At 37.9% G+C, this 24,590-nt stretch overlaps 1 protein-coding gene across 1 annotated transcript in view; it reads left to right on the forward strand.

Annotated features, from left to right (window-relative positions):
* The window catches only part of HDA14 (histone deacetylase 14), a 212,790-nt gene that overhangs the window by 76,265 nt on the left and 111,935 nt on the right, over positions 1-24,590 (forward strand). The window contains exons 5-6 of the mRNA XM_089997017.1: positions 13,680-13,781; positions 14,948-15,019. Of these exons, the coding sequence (XP_089853143.1) occupies positions 13,680-13,781; positions 14,948-15,019 (174 nt within the window). The remainder of the gene's footprint in view (positions 1-13,679; positions 13,782-14,947; positions 15,020-24,590) is intronic.

Here is a 24,590-nt window from a genome sequence, read left to right on the forward strand (position 1 = left end):
ATGAAAAGTGTGATTTTTAGCAATATAAATCGCACTTTTGTTGTCACAGCACAACTTGGTAGGCCCTTCAATTATGATTCCCATGTCTTCCAGCAACTGATGAATCCGAACAATTTCCATGGTAGTAGTCGCCATGGCACGATATTCAGCTTCAGTTGATGATAGAGACACCTTTTGTTGTTTCTTGCATCTCCATGAGATCAATAAGTCTCCTAAGAATACACAAAAACCAGTGGTGGAGTGACGGTTATTTGGGTCACCTCCCCAATCAGAGTCAGTATAAGCAATTAATTTTAACTCAAAAGAGGAAGACAGAAAACTCCCTTATTAATAGTGTGCTTTAGGTATCTTACGACACGTAAGATAGCACCCATGTGAACAGAAGTTGGTGCATGCTGAAACTGACTTGCCGTATACACCGCATGTGAGATATCTGGTCTGGTGATACTTAGGTACATCAACGATCCTACTAGTTGCCTGTAGGGAGTAGAGTCGGAGAGAGGAACACCATCATCAATCTTCATTTTAGCTCCTACTATAGCAGGAGTTTCACAAATTTTATCGTCTGTAATGCCTGACCTGTCAATAATCTCAGATGCAAGCTTAGTTTGAGACAAAAAATATCCTCTATGAGAGTATGCTACCTTAATACCCAAAAAATAAGTTAAGAAACCCAAGTCAGACATTTCAAACTTATCCTTTAAAATGGATTTTATGCTTTTAATCCCTTTAGAATCGCTCCCAGTTATAAGCATGTCATCCACATATAGCAGCAGAATAACAATCCCTGCATTAGATTTTCTAACAAACAAAGCAGTATCAGTAAAGCAGGATGAAAAACCATTTTCTAACATTACGGAGTTAAACCTATCATACTTAGCCTTGGGAGCTTGTTTTAAACCATAAAGTGCTTTCCGAAGGCGAAGCACTTTTCCTTTAGGGAACTCCATTCCAAGAGGAGCATCCATATAAACTTCTTCGTTTAGATCTCCGTTTAAAAAGGCATTCTTAACATCCATCTGATAGATGTTCCATTTATTGATTGAGGCAACGGTTATAAGACATCGGACAATGACCATTCGAGCTACCGGAGCAAAGGTCTCCTCATAATCAATCCCATATTTTTGACCATATCCTTTTGCAACTAATCGGGCCTTATATCTCTCAAGGGACCCATCACTCCTAGTCTTGACCTTAAACACCCATCTACACCCTATTGCTTTATTGTCTTTAGGGAGGTCTCGAAACTCCCATGTCTTTGCTTTCTTTAGAGCTTCAAGTTCATTATTCATAGCGACTATCCATTCCAGACATTTTTGTGCTTCCTCGAAGTTCCTAGGTTCTATGTAAGAGTGAATGGCGCTTAGACATGCCCTATATTTAGGCGAAAAGGACTCATGAGATGAACCTGGAAGGGGGTCTTCTTGGTCTTTCGGTCCTACGAAGGTTTTCTTCACTCGAAGGAGTAGACTCATTATCATATCTTTCGAGGGCACTTCTGAAAGTATTCCTATCTCTATGAGAGTAGGTTATGGGATCTCTATGTGGTTCTTTATTGATATGTTGATGAAGGGTTGATGACTCAGAATGAGTTTCACTATTATTTAAGTCATTTTCATCATCACTAGTGTCATCATCTTCAGTTAATAAATCAAACAAAAAGGAATAGTCTATATTCTCGTCATTAGTTTCAAGTTTTTCAAAACCACTAATATTTTCCAAGAAGCTTACATTTCTGGAAACATATAGTTTATCACTTTTAAGATCATAACAACGAAAGCCTTTTTGAGTTTTAGAATAACCAAGAAAGACACAAGGAATGGCCTTATGGGAGAGTTTGTCATTTTTATCAGTAAGGACAAAACATTTACATCCAAAAACCCTTAACCTGCTGTAATCAGGTTCTTTTTCGTATAATTTTTCAAATGGGGAAATCTTGTTCAAGTTTTTAGATGGAAGTCTATTTATGAGATAGACAGATGTAAGGGCTGCCTCAGCCCAAAGTTTTTTCGGAATATTTTGTGAAATGAGCAAAGTTCGTGTTGTTTCAATAATGTGCCTATGTTTTCGTTCCGCCAACCCATTTTGTTGGGGGGTTTTAGGACAAGACTTTTGATGGAGAATTCTATAATTTTCAAGATAATTTTTGAATTCATTGGAAAGATACTCGCCACCCGAATCGGTTCTAAGAATTTTTAAATTTTCATTAAATTGATTTAAAACCATCATATGAAATGTTTTAAAAGTTGAGAAAACTTCATGTTTATGTTTAAGAAAATATATCCAACTAAACCTAGTGAAATCGTCCACAAAGATAACATAGTATGAGAAACCTCCCTTAGATATCATTGGAGCCGGACCCCATACATCAGAGTGAACAATTTCAAAAGGTTTTGTTGTAAACATGGATCTTTGAGGAAAAGGAAGACTTCTCATTTTTCCAAGAATACATTCATTACAAACAAAATTTTCATTACAAAGATGCTTAATAAAAGGCAAATAAGAGATTTTAACAATGTTGGGATGACCCAATCTCTTATGCCATACATGAATATCTTTGTTTTGAGCAACATTACAAAATTGATTCTTGGGAATTTTAAGAAAATCAACATAGTACAGGTCTCCTCTCCTATAGCCTTCCCCAATCAACTTCCCGGACTGGAGATCCTGTATCCAACATTTATCAGAAGAAAATTTTATATCGCAACCATAGTCCGAGAGTTGAGAAACGAAAGTAAATTTAAATTTAGTTTTGGTATAAGACGAATTTTTGGGATAAAAAAGTCTTGTCTTTCAAAATTGCCCATTCCTTTAATTTCAAGAGGTGTTCTATCCGCCGTTGAGACAAAAGATGGAAGAAAATTTTTAGAATAATCAGAAAGAAAACAAGGACTTGGAGTCATATGAAATGAAGCACCGGAATCAAGGAGCCAAGATGTCTTACCGAGAGAGGAAGAGGATGACATAGCGGCTCCAGAAATGCTTCCTTTGAGAAGAGGTTGAAGAGCATCAATAACTTGTTGAAGCGAAAGAGACTCATTTGATGATGAAGGCCTTTCCTCTGATTGAGATGCTAAAGCCGCGGCAAGAAATTTCTTCCATTTGGGACAAATGGGCTTGATATGCCCCGGTTCTTTACAAAAATGGCAAGTTAATTTGCTATAGTCTCTCTTGCCATATCGATCATTTCCTCCTTGCCCTTGATTTTTGAAATGGGGTGGTTTGTAGGTCTTCAAATTATTTCCGGGTCTTGACACAGCATTAACCACTTCATAATCACTTTGAGAGGGTGTAGCAAGGATACTTGGGTTATTTTTACTAATCCCCATCCGTGTTTCCTCACCACTTAGCTTGGTGATGACATCTTCAATAAAGGGAGATGTTAAAGCGGATAGAAGAGCGGACCAAATTTGCTCAAATTCGGGTCTAAGACCATTTAGAAAGTTGAAGAATCGATCTTCCTCTAGTTGTTTGTGTCTTAACTCAATAGCTTCTCCGCTCCATTTTGGTTCGAGCATAGCAAGCTCGTCCCAAATAGATGATAGTTCGGCAAAGTATTCTCGAATAGACAAATCGTTTTGTTGAAGAGTCAAAGCTTTCTTTTGGAGATAATATTTGTGAGATAAGTTTCTTGAAGTATACATTTTTTCAAGGTACAACCAAGCTTCAGAGGCCCTTTTAAACTTAATGATGTTGGCATTGATCTTGGTTTCAACGGATGAAAAAATCCAAGACAATATTTTGAAGTTCTTCATTTCCCACTCATCATGCTTTTTTTAATATTCTTCTAGGTCCTTTTGTCTATCTTCACCTTCAAGAATCTTAATATCCCCTTTCTCTATGATAGAAAGTTTGGGTTCGGGTTCCGATATGGAACCTTGAACGTATCCCCAAAGGCCTTTCTTTTTGATATGGGCTTCCATATTCCCGGCCCAAACATGGTAGTTCGAACCACTAAGCTTAAACCCAAGGGAGAAGTGAGAATCTTTTTCACCCATTAGAGAGGAAATATGATAGAAAATAATGCGTACCTTAAAGAATTTTCAAACTTTTCTTGACAAAAGTTGCTTCTAAAATATTGCTCGAAGTAGATGATTTACTCCAAAACTTCACTAACTTGAGGGCACGATTTTTGAGGTACTTCACAAAAGACGAGATGTACGATCCTTCTCCTTCAACGAGGCTCTGATACCATGTAAAAGTATCTCCAACAAGATACTGTGATCAAGACCTTAATATTCTTGATAATAAACCCGACACGAATGCACAATAAGAACACTTTAGAACACTTGTGCACAAAAGCACAACTCACAAATAACTCACAAATGCGCAAAGGCATAAAAATAATGGAATCAATTTATTGAGCACTTGGGCTTTGACTCAAAGCCATGAGAAATACAAGAGGGGGGAAGCCCCTATTTATAACACAAAGGGAGCCTTGGAGGGGCTCCACTCATAGATGTTGGAGCCCCACCAACGGTCACAAATGTGACCGTTGGAGAGGGCCCAACGTCTATGTTAGTGGCCCCCCCAAGGTACCTTTTGGTACTTTACATAAAAGAAATAAAAGAAATAAAAAAAAAAGAAAGAGAAATAAAAATAAATTTACAATCACATTCATAAAGTGAATGTGCGTAAACAGAGGAAAAGACTAAACTACCCCTACGGCTAAACAAATAGAAATATATATTTTATATATATAATAAGTAGATACATATACATATATATTAATATATGTATATGTATTACCTTATATATATAAAATATATATATTACATTATATGATTATGTACATAATTTAACATAAGAGTGATAGATTCACTAGGAGAATTTGTTTCATGCTCCACCTCTAGTTTTGTAACATTAGCTTTTGCAACATTAGGCTTCAATGGAGAGAATGCAGGCCGTCCATGTTTATCCCAACATCGATCTTCTAAATGACCTGATTTTCCACAATAGGTACATTGGAGTTTGCCTCTACCTCCAATACCTCTTCCACGACCTCTGCCTCTAACATGCATAGTATTTCCTTGTCCATAACTAGATGGTACAACTAAAGCAGATGACTGAGATGCTGGTTGAGATTGTGGAAGAGAAATGGCAAGTCTACTCAATCTATTATATGCATCAGCAAGAGTAGGAACATTTGACCCGGTCAACATTTGAACTTTTGCAACTGAGAACTCTGATGATAGACCTGTGAGGAACCGAGCAACCATAGTTTGTTCTTGACGATCCTTCTGTTTTGAGCAGCTCAGAGGCCTATGAGCATTCAGTCTTTCAAAGGCTGCCTTAACAGAGGCATAGTACTGGGCCAATGATTGATCACCTTGTTGTAGATTATATATTTCCTGTTCAACTTGTAGAATATGACTCACGTTGGTCTCTTGAGAGTACGTATCTCGAAGGGTGTCCCACATCTGTTTAGCCGTATTGTAATAAATTAAGCCATCTGCAATATGAGATTCAATGCTATTCATGATCTATGACATAACAATGTCATTATCTTCATCCCAAGTATTATATTTTCTTGTTTTATCATTAGGTTCAGATTCCAATAGAATATGCTTTCTACGATGTCCAGACACAGACATCATAAAAGTCCTGGACCACCTTGCATAGTTAGTTTCATTTAATTTCACAGAAGAACCATAGGAGAAGGGATTGGCAAAGGCTTTATTTTCCCCAATAGCTTCAGTTTTATAATCAGATTTTTGAGCATCACCCATAATGAATAACACGAACTAAGGAGCCACAACCACTGACGTTGCTGCAGTAGATGTCCACGTGCACAAAAAAAAAACTTGTCACAGTTAGTAACAGGCCTGCTCCACAATCAACCAATCCACTATAGTGATTTGCCTTCACCACAACACCTAGATCTGTGGGCAGATCTGAACATACAATCAGATCCAAAGAAATATGCAGATCTACGACTATAAGAGTTCCCTTTTTTTTCTTCAGACATCCCAAAAAAATTGGCTATATAGAATTTCAATCTTCACAGCAGCCAGAACAGACGATCAGATCTAAAAGAATATGCAGATCCAAAACCAAACGACAATATAAGCTTCACAGCTCCAAAATAAAATGACGATATAGAATTTTAATCTTCACAGCAGCCTGAACAAACGATCAGATCCAAAGGAATATTTGGGTCCACGACATACGATCACGACAACCAGAACAACAACAAAAAAAAATTGAGTCACTACAAATCTGGTCGTCACCCACACCCACGAAAAAAAAAACATAGATGCACCAGAATTGTTACCCACTTCACTACACCATTACTGCACAGTACCTGTATCCACCAGATTTGGTCGACCGAACTCCATACTTCCACCTTGACATTTAGATCTGATTACAGATCTGAGTCTTGACTTTTGTCAGACTGCAGATATGTTATCAGATCTATACCACTTGATTCCCCCATTTTTTTTTGAACACACCTTAGGTTTGGTCCCCTTCACGCAATTTGGTACCTTTCACGCAAGCTTTTTGTGCAGACCCTGAAGTCATGTCTCTTCACGCGATATGGTACCCTTCACGCACGCTTTGTCGTAGATCCAGAAGTCACGGCCCCAAAGGTCGATGGCTCTGATACCATGTAGAAAAGAAAAGAAGATAGAGAAGGACGTCTTATTTTCTCATATTAGGTCTAATCTCTACTTGTTTAAATAGAGATCAGCCATAAGAAAGAAATTACATATGGGTCCCTCATTATTTGGAGAATACCAAAAACAGACTTAAGTAAAACTTTAATAAAAAAAGCATTAAGAGGTCGACTTATTTTAACAGGGGTGATGTTTGCCATCTCTTGCAATAATACGACCTAGTCCATGATAAGGCATAGCATGCACGAATTTACTTGAATCTCCTATCACCTCGTGTGCTGCCCCGAAATCCAGATACCATGTGTTCTGAGAAGCAGCTTGCGAGGAGGGTGCAGTTTGTCCGCTGACGTTTTGCTGTGTATATGAACCCGTAGACCACAGATTCATCGAATGGGCTCGTTGCAAGTTCAGCTGGCTGAATGTGGTGCTAAGAGCATAATGATCCTGATATGAGGTAACTGATGCAGGATACGAAGGTGGCGTTGTAGAAGGTGATGGAGGTCTTGGACCTCCAAAATGAGTTCCTGAAAGTGCGTGAAAATGAGCTAGAACAGGAACTGTTGGTGGGTGATATGTGAGCACATACCTCCAATAACAGTCTGAACTGGTGTGCCCGCATTTTCCGCACATCTGACATGTGACGTTTCCATTTGGACATGGTCCACCATCGAGAGTTAGTAAAAGTCATGCACCTCTACCAAAGGAATTGGCTCTACCACGTCCTTTGCACCTTCCACCACCACCTGGCTTAGAATATGAGTCAATAAACAAAACCTCATTAGACGTGGAATCCATATTCTTCTTTCTTGAGGAGGTGTCAAGATCAAACACAACCTCGTGTGCTAGTAACATGAAACACAACTGATCGAAGAGAGGTCACGGGCTCTGTCCTGAGTACATAGTGACAAACATATTGAATTCTGACACCAAACCTTTAAGAGTCTGCATGCATTTATCTTCATCAGCAATAGGAGCACCTATCACTGCAAGCTGCTCGGTGACAGATTTTATCTTGCTCAGATAATCTATCACACTAGAATCTCCTTTCGATATCCTTCCAAATTATCCTTTCAGTTGATGAACTTTAGGTGTAGAGATCTGCTCAAACCAACAATGCAAAATTTGTCAAAGATCGTGAGCATTAACGCCTGTGGGAATATGAAGACTTCCTGAGACAAAGTAGTTGTAATATAGGTTACGACTGCTTTGTCATTTTTAGATCATATAGATTAATCCAGATTTGGCACAAGTTTTTTCGTCTGCTTTCCATCCTTTGATTCATACTGTAATACAAACTCCGTAGGAACAAGTAGAGTCCCGTCGAGAGAATGATTTGCTTTTTCCAAGTAACCAAGTTGGAGGAGTCTAACTTGTAAGAGACAAGTTGACTCAAAAGGAAAGAATTAATGGGAGAACTGAAACTTAATGTAGCCATAACGAAGGACAGAAGGAGAGAAACAATACCAACACGTTTGTTTTGCTGGTTGGTAACAGTAACTGCAGACCAAGAGAGTGCTGCAGACAATATTCAAATCCTTCCCTTTTTTTAGGAAAGATATGTGTAAGCTTTCAAGAAACGGGAAAGAAAGAAAGAATAAAACAAAGAAGCAAGAAAGAATCTTTCAAGAACAAGAGAGAGAAGAAGGTTCAAGAAGCAAGAAGAAACTATTGAAAGGATGCGTTCGACCTTTTTTTTTTGAACGACCTCATTTTTTAGGAAAAATATTAGTAAGAGTTGATTCATATCTGGATTCTTTTTTAAGGGCGTGATTCTAAAACAAGAACTTGAATAAAGAAAGAAATAAAAAAAGAAGATCAAGATTGATAAAGGAAGAAAGACGAGAAGAAGATCAAGATTGATAAAGGAAGAAAGAAGAAATAAAGAAGATCAAACTTTTCAACAACTTTTGATTGATGGAGACTTATTCCAGCCTTGTTTTGATACCATGTTATATTTTGACAGAGTTACGACCCTCACGTCACAAGGGAAAGGAGAGAGATGAAAAATCACTAGGGGACGTCTGTCTATATTCTTTCTTAAGGAGACATTGTAAGAAGATGCAACCCACAATCTGAATCCGCAAATGGTTCTCACAAAAGATCTCCCACAAGAACCATAAAGGTTCATAAGCAAAGGTCACCCACAAGAATCAATAAGATTCATAAAAACACCACCCAAGAAAGAATGCAAATATAATTTTATTCAAGTGAGATATAACCCACACTAAAAGATAAGCAAAGCTCACTCACAAGAATCAATAAGATTCATAAAAATACCACCCAAGAAAGAATGCAAATATAATTTTATTCAAGTGGGATATTGTAACGCCCCAAAATCCAGGACTTGTAACTTTTAGAAAAAATTAGAAAGCTTTTGAAATCATATGATTATCAGAGTCTAAATAGTAATTCAGCGGAAAAGGATATTTTTCAAAACAACAAGTCAATGGACCTTGAACGCATTACATCGTAAACTTTCTTTTGTCGAATTTTGCACAACCATTGAAATCAAATGGTTTCAAAATGCAGTTTTAATAATTGAGAACTTGTATATCAGATTTGCAACTCATTATATTTATTGAAACAAAAAAAAATTTAGTATAACAGTTTTAGTAACTCAAGTTTTAATTAAAAGTTTTTTTTTGAAAGACACTTTATACTAAATTTACCAATATCTCCTCAGGAGCGAAACGTCAGGGAAAGAACTTTATCTTAATCTCATCACGGCATCGTGCCATCGCAAGTTGTATCACTTGTACACCATCTGCCCATGAATGGGCCAGTTTCACGAAAAACTGGTAGGTACGCAAGAGAGTCAATATAGAACTGAAATAAACAATTAAAACAAGTTATGGGTTATATTTATCAGGTGCAATGGACTATGCAAATGAGTAAGCATTTCTAACATGAACATTTGAATATGTAAAGAAATAAAGGTTTACAAAATTTTACGGCAAGTAACTACCTAACTCATAAGGTACAAGCAATCACACAAGCAATTTATAAGTTGCACGTGGTAAGCAATCATACAACATTAGTTATACTAATCACAAGCTGTAAGCAACTAATAAGACATGTCACTCTATTAGCCCTAGTTATAAACAGTTCGTGGATCATGAGCTGTAAGCAATCGTATTGACAAGCCAGGATAGTTCGACCAAGGAGTAAATCTTGTCATCGGTGTCATATTGCAACTAGCATAATGCTATTATCACAAGCATTTACCTAGCACGAGCAGCCAATTATTACTAACACGGAACTAGTGTAATGCTACATCAAACGTGCATAATTCAACGAGTAGAATATTAAACTAAACAAGCAAGTCACGTCACAACATGCATATCTTAATAATGTGAATAGTTTATCTTATGTTTCGATATTAGCTGGCCAGGCGAGTATGCGCAAGACACAAAACGTAGAAACAGTCGAGACCAATCCGGGCGTTTATTATGCTATGTGTTTTAGATAACCCGGATGGCTGACTGAGTCCGCTCCTAAGGGGATGGCCAGTGACCAAGAGAGTAAATCCCTAAAGGCATAGGTGGCCTGTGGATGCATTCAAACTTCTGTAGAAGTGGCCTGAAAGCTATCTTTTGTAGCCCATTTCCCCTAACTCCGATGACTGGGGAATTCGAGTCTTTTGCCCGTAACTGTCATTAAAGGATTTGTCCATCAGAGTTTTATACCATCCGTCCTCTCTCTTGACGAACTGTGTCGAACGAGCACGACGACGGTTTCTTAATCGCTGTCTCGTTCTACATGCTCTGATCTTTCGACCCACTCAAATACTTGCCTGTGAAGGCGAAACCATCACCATTATGTGAATTATACGCGCCATTGCACGTTCGAGGTAAACATGAACCTCTCATCCTACTCATCGTAATACACAACATACCTGTTCAAAAGTACAACTACGATGAGAGGGGAATGAATTTTTCATATGAAATCCCCAACACGTTTGCTTTGTAAAAGTACACAATGTAACCACTCGAGTTCATATTTGTCATGCTCTGGTCCTTTAGACCCTCACGAGCCTTTTGCCTGTTAGGCGATCATCAACATTACATGATTACAATAAGGTGCCAAAACACGTTTCGGGGTTACCACAGACCTCTTATCCGATCATCGTAACACCAATGTGACGTACCTGTCCAAAGGTACGACCATACTTGTCAAAAGGTACGACTACAATTAAAAGGGAAAACAGTTTCTTAATAAAATCCCAACACAAAAATTACAACAAGATTTAATGCAAATCAGAAAATGTTCAGATGTCATACTCTCTCTTTTGGAATGACAATACAATATTGCATGCAGGAGATCGCTATGGATCTTGCTTCCGTTTTTCAAAGACAACAATTTGGGAGACTTGATTGTTATATCGCAACTCCCAAAACCTTCGAGCTTGCTTTGCAAGACTGCGCACTCGATAAGTTGTAACCCTTTTTAGAGTTTTCAAGTCCTATCAAAAAATCAAATTATGGTTGTAAAGCCTTCTTTTCCAAAATGCCGACTTGGGAAAACTTAATTGCACTTTCGCAACCGACGTGACTTTCAATCTTTGCTTTTACAAAACATTGGATTGAAAAACTAGATTCGCCTAAGGAATCCTTTTTAAAGAGAATTGTTGTGCACAAGCGCAACTCGCATCCTTTGAAGATGAGCAAAAACATGATAGATATAAAAGACTGCATACATAATTGCACAAGCGCAACTCAATTTTCTAGAACCGCATCTCGCATCATTTGCAGGGGTTTTGTTGAGAAACCTGTATCCCGTCTATCGAGGCCGGTATCGAGTCATGCGAGGCATGTAGATACCCCAATAGCGGATGAGGTTCTAGAAAATCACATACATAATGTTGGCACAAGGTACTGCTGTTTCAAAAGATAAAGTAAAGTTGATAAACTTTACATCTTTGTGAAACACTCCTGTTGAGGCTTCTATTGAGGAGTTGTACCCCCTTCATCCTAGAGTACTTATAGTCGTGCACGACACGTCTAGTACTGCGATGATTGGATGAGACGGTCGTGCGACCTCGAACAATGCTAAATGCACAATGCTGTAATCACATAAATAACCTCACATTCACCTTTACAGGAAAGATGCTCGAGTGGTTTAAAGACCACATCATAGAATGAGTCGTTAGTTAAGCAACCCCTAACGTACCTATTTGCTTCTATGTGTCTATCAAGGGAGAGGACAGAGCGGTACAAACTCCAATGGATAGGTTGTTAACAACCACCCTACGGGCAACGATCCGGCCTCTCCAGTCATTGGAGTTAGGGGAAAGGGGCTACAATAGTTAGCTAAACACTTCTGCAGAAGTTGGATGCATCCGTAGCATTGTCTCATTTGGGGAATCCTCTCTCGGCTAAAGCCGTCCCTTTGGAGCAGACTCAACTAGCTATTCGGGTTATTGAAAATACATAGAATAACAGACGCCCGAACTAGTCTCAGTTGTTTCTACGTTTTGCCTGCGCGTACCTGCAGGCCAGTAATTATCAAACCATAAGGTCTGTTCACACTGGTCGTTGGGTCGTGAGATTCGCTTGCACTACTGATTCACTTGCACTATTGATTCACTTGCACTACGGACTCACTTGCACTATTAATTCACTTGCACTACTTATTCGCTTGCACTACTTACGCGCTTGCACTATCTTACCTCGTGCATTGCTTACCTGTTTGACTGCATATTTGCTTTAAACTGCGTAACCTGCTGAATTAAATGTACATAATTCAGTTTCCTGCAGTCTCTCTTGTGCACCTACTAGTTTTTCGCGAAACTAACTCATTCTATGAGTACAGGAGATGATTAGGTACACCACAGGCGATGGCAAGATGGCTCCAAGACGTTCTTCTTCCTGCTCTTAGCTCGCGTTCTGATGTTTGGGGTTTTGTAACAGATTTTCCTTGGGATATCCAAATTTTGTACTATTTGGAGAACTTCTTAAATGAAAGTGACTTTTCCAAGTGTTTGCAAGTAGCATGGGTTGTGTGTTTTGGTTCTTTTAGCTAACGCGCCCAAAGTTGTCAGCTTGCCTTTCTGAAATTAACAAAAGAATAGTCTTTCGCTGATTTCATAAACCATCTCTGAGATAAAGAGATATCTTTTTAGTCTCTTGTCTGTTCTTCTGAAAGGTTTGCAAGTTGAAAATTTTGGGGCGTTACAAGATAACTCTAGCAAAATAAACAAATTATGTTGAGATACTTAGAAGTCCTTTGATTACTAAAGAAAACTGTGTTTTCAAATTAATCAAACTAAAGTTTTTTGGAATATGACTCATATGCAGTACTTGTAGGAAGGTATAGTACCTACATGTCAAGGTCACTAATCTAGGCAATCTTCATAGTTGCCAGATTATCATCCATGTAGGCTTGTTACTGCAATCAAGTCTACATAGCTATGACACTGGGACACACCATTTAAGGGGACGAATCACGTGCCACTACGACACAACATGGATTCAGACACGAAGACATGTTGCGATTCGCATAGGACATGATCAACACCATGTTCGATACGGTCAACATGTATGACACGGTATCTGACATGTTGGACATGATGTCAGAAAAGATCTAATTTTAAAATTTTAATATATATATATATATATATATATATATATATATATATATATATATATATATTATAATATGTATGTCCGTGTCCCCGAATCCTAATTTTTGAAAATTGTCATATCGCACCAAGCGTATCCACATCTAGTTCCATACCCTCATCCGCATCCATGTGACATAGCTACACAGTTTGTGGGAATGCAGCGGGTGTTTTGCATAGCCATGTCTAGTTCCATATTACAGCACAATCTTTATATCACTCTATTGGTTGATCAAGTGGTGTCTTCAATTATATACTTAGATGGTTATGCGGTATATATTTGAAAAGCGAGAAAACCATGTTTTCCTTTTTGCTTTTTCCAGAAATGATGGATCAGTTGTTATTGCTGTGAGTTTGGAAATTGGTAAATCCAATTAATGCTATTGTCTTGAGATGATATTTTCACATGATTGCTTCATCTTTGCCTATTGCTATTTGATCAGTATCGCTCCTCTGAGGTGATAGAAATTCAAGACTGGAGGCCAGCTTCCTTAGACAATATTACTAGTGTTCACACAAAAGCTTACGTGAATGGTCTAGAGAAGGTACTGTTTTTCTTCTCAATTTGTGGTCTTTCATGTATTTTTTTATATTTACAAAATCATGAATATGATGTGCTCTATTTGTTTCTTATAAATCTGATCACTATTAATTGCACTCCATGTGTGTAAAATGTCATGAAGATTAAAACAATCCAAATGGTCAATTAGGACACTATGTAGCCTTATTTTCCAATGTCAAGAGGCTACTATGTCGATGTAAAATTCCGTTCTTTGTGGAATCATTGGCAAAGAAGGAACTGTGACTACTATTATGTTTTCTGAAAATCATTTTCAGAATACATAATTTCTCACCAGAACAATTCCATGGAAAGGAATATATGTGATGCTGCAATAGTTGCTATTTACAAAGGATTTGAAGGCCAAATGTGGTAGAAAATAAATTATTGGCTACACATGCTGTGGAGACTCTCCAAGGTTACGGTTCATTTGTTAATGTATGTAGTCATGGGTGGGCCTATGGGAGATATTTCTCTCTCATCATAGACTTAATGATTATACAAAGTGAAGAACAGAACTGTGTATAGTATACAAACCTGTGATCATCGACTTTTATTAGTTTGTGGTTACATGCGAGGACTTAAAATTGTTGGGAAATGGTCCATTATAAGTTTGTGAGAGCCAAATGGAGATAAGTGCATCCTATGCTGAATTCAGGTCATCACATCAGATGTGTTTTTGTTAGAAATTTTTACTTCTAATTTGATGGAAATAATTATGAACTATAGTCACTTGTCTACTGGTCCAATGTTTTGTTACTTGCAATCAATACTTCCTTTTCTAGGTCCCTGGCCTTCAGTTTGCATCATTCTTGTTGAATTTCATATTAAATGAAAGCCTGTGGAAAGTTTTGTTTTTTCATATATAAATCTGCAAATGTCCTTGTGTATAGAGAGCAATATTGTCCCAAATATGCATTTTAGAAACACTGTAATCACCAGTATCATATTTTTTATCATCTCATTGATGATTGATGACCCATCTATGCAACTGTGATGCATTCTCTGCCAGGAAAAGAAATTAGTACAAGGGGTACATGATATTTATTAATGTTTATTTGTTTAATTTTATTCGGTTCAGTTGTAGTCCTCAGAAGATCCTCACAAATACGTTTTTTGGCCCTAATTGTCACTAAAAAATGGTTTTTATAGGCAATGCATAAAGCGTCGCAAGAAGGCCTAATATTTATTGATGGATCTGGCCCAACTTATGCGACTGCAACTGTAAGCTCCATGTAATTTATCTATCTGGGTTTCACTTTTATATTTTTATGGTGAAGATCTTTGGTGGGATTTGAATAAGGGCAGGTCATATTAATTCATTGCCTTTTTTTAGGAATAGTCCAGCTGGGGGAGAGCCCCAATGTGATTCAATAGTCGAGATCCCTTGGTTATAATAGTGCATCTCTACTGTCCAGCCATATCATTCCACCTCCTTTACTTTGTAGTTGAGTGCTTGGGTAATTGTTAGCACACCATAATGGATTCAAAGCTAGAAGCGCATTATGTTATTCTAGTGCAGTGTTTTCCCTATAGCAAAATCATTAACATTGCATGTGCATTTATGCATGGTCGTGTATGTCTGTGAAACTGTCTATTTAGCATTACACTAAGAATGCAATTACATAAAACATGTTATGGATAACAAATAAAAAGATAGAATGTGTCTTTATTTTTATATTCACTAACAATTATCTATCTGCCCATTATGAACTGCAAATTTGCATCTTTAACGTCATCAGATGCATCAACTGATTTTCAAAACATTGTACCTAAGAAGAAATTAACCAAAAAATTAATAAGTGTTCGGCCCTTAGTATCAGTCCATCCACCCGACATTATGTTACATCCATATTTGGCTCAATACACTTTGTATTGATCCAAGAACTCCTTCATTTTCATAATTTCTTTTGTCAAATTAGTTCTCGCAACTCGTGGTATGATAGAGGCTTCATTCTGGGTCCAAATTGGCCTATGACTTCAATCATACTATGAAATGAAGACAACTTTGATGTATAAAAATGTATTCCTGCTTCATATAACCACCTACCAATTTTTTCACACATTATATCCCTTTTTTGAAGCGGTTCTCTAGCGTGGTTTGTTTCAGTCCACTATTATTTCTTTGCCTTCTTTTCTCTAGATCACTTCGAAAGTATAAACCATAGGTCCTTTTGCATGTGGTGGTTTTAAGTCAAAGGTACTACTCAGTTGCCCCTCCATTTGCAAAACTGTTTGTCCTTCACCAGAATATGAAGTTGAGAACATGTATTCAGATCTCCCTTCATATATATTAACTCTCTTTTTTATTTTTTCTATCCCTCTTCTTTTTTTATTCCTCCATGTACTTTGAAAGTATTTTCTTGATTTCTAATAAGCTTTCACATTGCTTCCAATCCCAAGTAGATGTTGCTTAATTTTGTATATGCCTCATTTATAAGTTGTTTTACATTTAGCGCAGGTCACATAGTTTAAATCATTTTTGTCCTTGCAATATGCCAAATTCCATGCTGGATCATTAGATTTTTGCTTCAATTTATGCACATAATCTTTCAATTATGAAAATGTCGAACATGGAGTAAACCTGCTAGCACTTGCTGAAGAAGTCCCTTCCATTGTTGCTCTAAACAAAAAAATGTAAATTCACTAAATTAAAAGGAGTAAGCAACAAAAAACATAAGATAATATATATGTGAAAAACAAATACATAATTACATATGCATATAAGTTATAATATGGTAACATATATATCTATATATATATATATATATATATATATATAGAGAGAGAGAGAGAGAGAGAGAGAGAGAGAGAGAGAGAGATGGGTAGCTGCGAAATCGATACATGCTAAATGAGTTTTTCTGCACTTTCGGTGTTTTTTTCGCAGTTTTGAGTCTTCTGACCCCATAAATGTGTTGGGCATGGTCGATTTACGAGGAATCCACACCTAGATCATGTGTTTTCGATAAAAAAAATGATATTTGGAGCCTAAAAATTTTACAAAGATTTTGGACCGTTGATTTTGCAAACCTTATAAAAACCCACCCATGTATCAGAATCGAACACTTCAAGAGCTGATCCCTATAAAATCAAGGACATAGATCACATCTGTACAGTCAGAATTTAAAAATAAAATAAAAAAACCATTAAAAACTTATTTAGCACGTATCATTTCGCACCTACCCATTACTCTCTCTCTCTCTCTCTCTCTATATATATATATATATATATATATATATATATATATATATATATATATATATGCATCAGCAACTGAATGTGTGTCTGTGCTTGTGTGTGTATATGAAGTGTGAACTGTGAAAAGGATAATATAAACAGATTCTATATAAATTATACACACACACACACACACACACACACACACACACACACACATATATATATATATATATATATAACTCAGGAATATAACTCATAAACAGTCAACCAAAAATATAACTCAGAAACATAACCCCAAAACAGTCAAACATATTATATATATATATATATATATATATATATATATATATATATATATATATAAATGAAACACACAAACACAAAATATATATACTATCAAAGGCGGATCAGGGGGGTGGGGAGGGGCTTGAGCCCCTCCTAAAGTTTTGAAAATTTTCTTTTGGAACCCATGATTGTGTAATGCAAGTTCCGTCCAGTTGATGGTTATATCCATGAACCCTCTTAATTGGTGATATTGTGCAAGTCACACTTTCACCATAAACACACTTAATGTGTTTCGTCCAATTTGTTTCATGATGTGAGAAACAAACTAAGAGGTGATCATTATATTGTCTCCATGTCCTCATTAGAGCTAATGTATTGGGTCAGTAAGGTTGCATTTGGTAAAAAAGTTGACTAGGAAATGTGAATTCTTTTTCCTCTTTAATGTTTTCAGGTGATTTGACAAAAAACAAATTTTTCCTGTTTTGAAATCTCCACCGCCCATGTCGTCAGGCAATGGATTCTGGTGCACGCCGTGCAGCCTGGCAATGTTAGGTCCTCTCTCTCTATTTAAGCCGAGATGTCAGGTCAGGGCCACAGACGTGCAGCCTATGCCCTGTTAGAAATAGAAATCACGTCAGAAGGGTATTTTAGATATTTCTCATTTATGTAATCCTATTGTAATGTGTTTAAAACCCAAAGGGTATTTTTGTATTTTATCCATGCAATCTTTATGTAATATAAAAACAAGAGGGACGTCCCAGCTTGGGCATGACCTCCTATTCTTCTATCTTTTCCTTTCTCTCTCTTTTCTTTGTATAACAGGGCACGCAAGCCAAGGGACCCTCCAACTTTCATATGGTATCAGAGCAGGTCGAGGCAGTCAACATCAGGTCGTGATTCACCTCTATTTCTCCTTCATTCCCATCCTGTTCTGAATCTGGTAACGCTGAACCATATCTCATCAAACCCCTTTTCTTTTCTCAAATCCCAAATCTGGTCACGTCAGACCAGACTTCTTTTTTTGGATTCTCTCTGCTTTCCTTTCTTTCACGTCAAATCAAATCTGATCAGATCTGTCCCTTCTTGCTCTTGTTTTATTCTCATTTGTTTAGTTTTATTTTTCTTAAATCAATGTGGTCACGTCAGACCAGATCTAGGTTGCTTCAGCCTTGTCACATCAAGTCTGATCGCATCAGACCAGATCTTAGTTTCTTCTTATTTCTTTTAATTTAATCTCGTTCCTTTTTGTTTAATCTCTCTTGTGTTTATTAAATCTGGAGTCTATTATATATATTGTTTGCTTTAGATCTGAATCAGATTTGACCCAACTCCCTTCACCCAATGTGAAAAATTTCTTTTCTTCTTTTCACGTTTTCTCTAAACTCAATAAGCCCTGGTCTCGATTTTGAGCAAGATCAAATAGTCATTAGACCACACACTTTTCTGAATCCATAAGTTAAAAAAAAAGAAAACCTGTGTGAACAGTTTCAGATTTTAAGTGCAATTTTCTTTCCAGTTTGAGTCATTATCTCATCCCATCTCTAATGTCTACTTCTCATTCTCACTTCCTCTTTTCTTAACCAACTTGTCTCTGAAAAGTTGGATGAAACAAATTTCATAACCTAGAAAAAGCAGATTATTCCATTCATCTGCAGCCATGACCTGATGGGACATCTCGATGGATCCACGAGAGTCCTCTTGGAATTCGTGCCCGTTACCAAGGAAAAAGAAAATGAGAAAGCAAAAGATAGTGATTTCGATCAGATTGTCTATATCAAGAATCTTGACTATATTGCTTGGTTAAAAAACAATCAAATGGTTGTAGCGTTTATCATGGCAACACTTTTCAGACCCATTCTTTTGCATACTCCAACAGGAGTAACAACAAGGGAACTTTGAAAAGTTCTTCACAATAATGGATTTCCACTCCTAAGGTGTAACGACCCCAACTCATACCCCTTGGAAATGCGATTTAAAAAAAAAAAAAATCATTGCGAAAACATTCCCAGAGACCCGAGGCCTTTACAGTTCCACTCCCCATTGGATAACTCAACCAACCACAAGGGATCTTACATTTATCATCCACACCATAGCAAACCAAAATTTTATTAATTAAGTAAGAGATAGTAGTCTCAAGACAATTGCATAAAAAAATTTAGAGTGCATAAATAATTGAATGTAAAGGAAAAGTAAAGAAAAACAGAGCCACGTTGTCCATCTGTGAAGCGGTCTAGCAAACGTGTATCACTCGTAGCTCTCTCAGAAGCGAGTCACTTCACTGATCCTCTACGGTTGCGAAAAAACCCACAGAGATAGGGTGTCAGAAATTCGAAGAATTCTGCGTACAATTCTTTCTAATGAATCAAATGAGCATAAAGAATGCAGATAGAAGTTCATGCAATAACTTATAGGAATGCAATTATGACAAATACATAATTCAATTAAGTATTCATGTAATAGAGAACAATTATTAAGCATGAGAGAACATTTAATAAGTAATAGAGATTACATTTTAAGCAATACAATCATTTAACATGCTTTAAAGAACAACAATATGCATTCACCAACATTTAACAGTTAAGGGAACATGTAAAGATGCATGATCTAATGCATAACAAGAATATGCATGACTTCAGTGCAAAGTATGAGTAAATTATTACCTTTTATTAGAATCTTCTTTTCATAAGCATGTTCTTATTAAATGCACACAATTTATGTTTCTCTTTTTAATTACCGTTGCCCGCGGATAGACCAAACGGGTAAAATTCTCAAGGTCAAGTTAGGTTTTCAGGGTAGCTTAGCACATAATTTATATTTTATTACTAGGTTTCAAACTTAGTCCTCGACTGAAACAGTCTTTGGAACATTAGATCACCCATCTAATGTCGGGGACACCAGGGACCACCCATGTACAAGTGCCACTTTTCTTGGTATAACAAAACAACTGTTGTGTCTACACACCACCTCCAGGTAAAGTGACAGACTCTCTCTAAAACCGTGGCTAAGAGAAAAACCTCAATATCGGATTCAAGGGCAACAATAATGCACACAGAGTTTTTGTATCCTCGTGGTTTCCCCAAAACCGCAACTCCAAGAGTCCCGTACTCCCGACGAGACATCTTAGAAAATACATTACACCTATCTTTTATTTTTATTAGATTATTATTATCCCATTTCTTTAATTTGCAATTCAGCATGCAAACAAAGGCAACAAGTCGCATCTACCCCTGCGAGAGCCATCACGGGACTCCCGCTCATGGAAACACATACAACAGTGCAATGCAGTGCAAAATATTAATGTGATTTTTGCGATGCATTTAAAATAAATAAAGGAGCAAATCACAGCTCGAGGCCCACCCGACCCACGCCGAATCATTTTGATCATCGATGCACCATATGCAAAAACCATAACAACATGCCATATAGGAAATAAACCACATGCTTTCTAAATGCACATTCATATATGCAAACCTTTATCATGTATATGAACAAAAATATTCATTAGCATGTATTTACTTCATTCATGTTCAACTATGTCAAGTGCCTCCTTTCATTTGCATACACCGATTCATGCCAATGCATGCTTCCTTTGAGTGTACGTGCTCATGTGAATGCATATACCCATCAAGTGTGCATATTCATGTCAATTGCATGGTCTCAATAAATTTGCATATACATGTCAATGCATATTCTCATTCAATTCTGTATAACCATAGAAATGCGTGTTATGATTAAATTCTGTATATACTTAGTAAATGCATTTTTTCCATCAAGTGTATATGTACCTGCCAATCTATGTCACACGGACTCGGCTAAGGAGGTGCCGCACCCGAGTCGACACGCCCCGACACGGGTGCGGACTCGGGTGCGGCTTCGGACTCGGCCCGGACTCGGTCAACGCCGAGTCAGACTCAGTCAACGAGTCCAGGCCGAGTCCGTCCACATTTTGGACTCGGTCAACTTTGACCGAGTCCAAAAATGTCCCTAAAAAACCAAATTTTTTATATTTTTTATTTAAAAATATATATATAAAAACTGTGACTATGCTGCAGTCACAGACTGTGACTGTGCTGCAGTCACAGACTGTGACTGTGCACAGTCGCACAGTCACAGACTGTGACTGTGCACAGTCACAGTGCTGTGGACTGTGCACAGTCACACAGACTGTGCTGTGGCATTTTAAAAATAAAATAAAATTATATATATATATAAAATTATATATATATATATATATTTTTTATTTTTTATTTTTTATTTTTGCCGAGTCCCCGTGTCCAAAAATTTTAAAATTGTGCCGCACCCGCACCCATGTGACATAGCTGCCAATACACTGTTCCACTTTAGAATAAGCATATACACACCTCAACTGTCTCACTGAAATGAACATCAATGCATACACAGCACATGCAAGATAAATTTTTGTCATACAAGACTTAATCACCTGTAGACTTGCATACCTTTTTTTTTGTTATAAAGAGGTTCACACCCAGTTGGCTGGGGTTTCAAATAGGCCCAGCCGACCTTAGTCGGCTGGGTCTGATCTGGTCAGACCCCAGACCGGGCCTGGCAGTGGGCTGCCAGGTCAGGCTAGTTGGGCCAGCCCAGCCGACAGGTCGGCTGGGCCTGATAGCCCCTTCACAGTTTTGTTTTCTTTTAATTCTTTTGCACACTGCTGCCCAGCCGAGCACCACTCGGCAAGGCCCAACGATTCAGCCAGGCCTGACAGACCAGGCCTGGCGAGGTTGAATCATGCTGGGGCAGGTCTGACCAGCTTGGCCAGACCTCACAGGTCCCCACAAACACAAATATATATATTCTTATTTTTCAAGAGGTTTGTGTAAGATTTTGATATATGTGGGCTGTAACAAAAGAGAGAGATAGAGAGGGAAATAGGAAAACCTGAGAGAGAGGAAGAGAGGAGAGATAAAGTAGGGGCGCAAAATACTTCTCCCCCTTTGTATCATTCTATTTATACTCAAAATGTACATTTTACAAAATACATAATAAAAAGGAATGTAATTACAAGTATGCCACCGCCTAGAGGTGCGTGCCTTAGGCGGTGTTATGGATTGGATCAAGATCTGATCCAATCCAAATGTGTCTTCTTAACAGCCCCCCTCAAGTTGGGCATGGGGATGAATCATGCACAACTTGTTCTTCAAAGTCCAGAAGTGCTCGCCTGTAAGTCCTTTAGTAAACAAGTCCGCCACCTGTTGTGATGTAGGAATATATGTTGGAGAAATGACCCCGTCTTCAACCTTTTGACGAATGAAATGTTGATCAATCTCTATGTGCTTGGTACGACTGTGAGAGATGGGATTGAAAGCCATTTTAATAGCACTCTGATTATCACAAAGGAAGGAGGAGCTGGCAATGGGAAGTAAGAGTTCTCCAAGGAGGTGTCGTAACCATGCAACTTCAGCAGTGCCGGCAGCCATGGCTCTATATTCTGCTTCTGTGCTTGACTTGCAAATGGCCCGTTGTCTTTTGCTACTCCAACAGACGAGATTGGAGTCAAGAAAAACACAATAACCCGAAACAGACCGTCTCTCATCTGGATCACCCCCCCAGTCAGCATCAGTATAGGTATAAAGATGATGTCCATCCAAGACATTTGAGGACCTTGTGTAAACGAGGCCATCTCCAATAGTAGCTTTGAGATAGCGTAAAATCCGCTTAACTGCTTCCATATGCTCTTCTGTGGGAGCATGCATGAATTGAGAGACCTGGTTCACTGCATATACTATGTCAGGACGGGTAAAAGTGAGGTATTGCAACATGCCAACAATACTTCGATAAAACCGAGGATTAGGATATGCATCACTTCCATCAAGAGCACGCAATTTGGAGTTAAGAACACTGAGAGTATTTATGGGTTTGCACTGCGACATCCCTGCCTTGTTTAATATGTCAAGAGCATACTTATGTTGAGTGAGAGTCATCTCATTATCCTTTCTATCAAGTTCAACCCCCAAGAAGTATCGTAGCTCGCCAAGATCTTTCATTTTAAAAGCCTCTTGTAGGACCTCTTTAACATGAGCGATATGAGAGGAAGAGTTTCCCGTGAGTACTATATCATCCACATATATGAGAAGCCAAGTTACAGTTTCACCTGACCGATGTAAGAATAAAGAATGATCAAGAGCACTTCGAGTGAAACCAGCCTGCTGAATATGGAGAGAGAACCTGTCAAACCATGATCTAGATGCTTGTTTGAGCCCATATAATGACTTCTGTAGTTTGCAAACCCATTGAGTAGGATCACTTGATGCATACCCTGGAGGTTGCTCCATATATACTTCTTCTTTCAAATAGCCATGAAGAAATGCATTCTTCACATCCAACTGATATAAAGGCCATCCATGTGACACTGCCAGTGAAAGAATAACTCGTATTGTCCCCATCTTGACAACTGGACTGAAAGTTTCATCATAATCCTCACCATACTGTTGAGTGAATCCTCTGGCAACAAGACGGGCTTTGTATCGATCAACACTGCCATCGGGTTTATATTTAATCTTATAAACCCATTTGGAACTCACTACATTTTTTCCGTCTGGTCGAGGAACAAGAGCCCAAGTTTGACATTCATGCAAGGCAGACATCTCCTCATTCATGGCATCAATCCAACGTCTATCTTGAGAGGCTTGATCATAACTCTTGGGCTCCTCATTTTTGTTCACCTCTGTCATAAAGATCTGAAAATCTAAAGAAAAATTGTCATAGCTGACCCATCTGTCAATTGGATGTCTCACCCGTTCTGATCTGCGTGGAAGAACATCGGTTGTGTCTGAAGCACGGATAGAGGGAAGCCTTCTACTATAAGTCATCCCTGAAAAATAACCAGATGGTCGAGGATCACATGTGGATGGTTCTGAATCAACTTGGCATGAGGCAAAGGAAGTGTCATGACATATTGGAGCCGAAGATTGATGTGGATCACCCTGTGGAGATAAGATTTCAGCACTTAGCCATGGATCATAAGACTGAGGATCAGCATTGGATTCCACAAGTGTGTCTGTCGAGTCCTTGAATCTGAGTTCATCAAAAACAACATGACGGGAAATGTGTACACGCCCAGTTTTGGGATTGTAACATCTATACCCTTTATAACTGTCAGAATAACCAATAAATCTGCACATAATAGCCCGATCCTGAAATTTGTTTCGTAAAGAGACATCAACATGAACATAACAAATACACCCAAAAACCCGCAGCACATTGTAATCAGGGTGTTCATGATGTAAAAGGAAATATGGAGAGTTTCCTTCAAGTAATGACAATGGCAAACGATTGATGATATATACGGCAGTATGGAAAGCTTCAGTCC

This window comes from Nuphar pumila, chromosome 2, assembly GCF_984573655.1.
Source record: "Nuphar pumila chromosome 2, dmNupPumi1.hap1.1, whole genome shotgun sequence".
NCBI classification, from domain to species: Eukaryota; Viridiplantae; Streptophyta; class Magnoliopsida; order Nymphaeales; family Nymphaeaceae; genus Nuphar; species Nuphar pumila.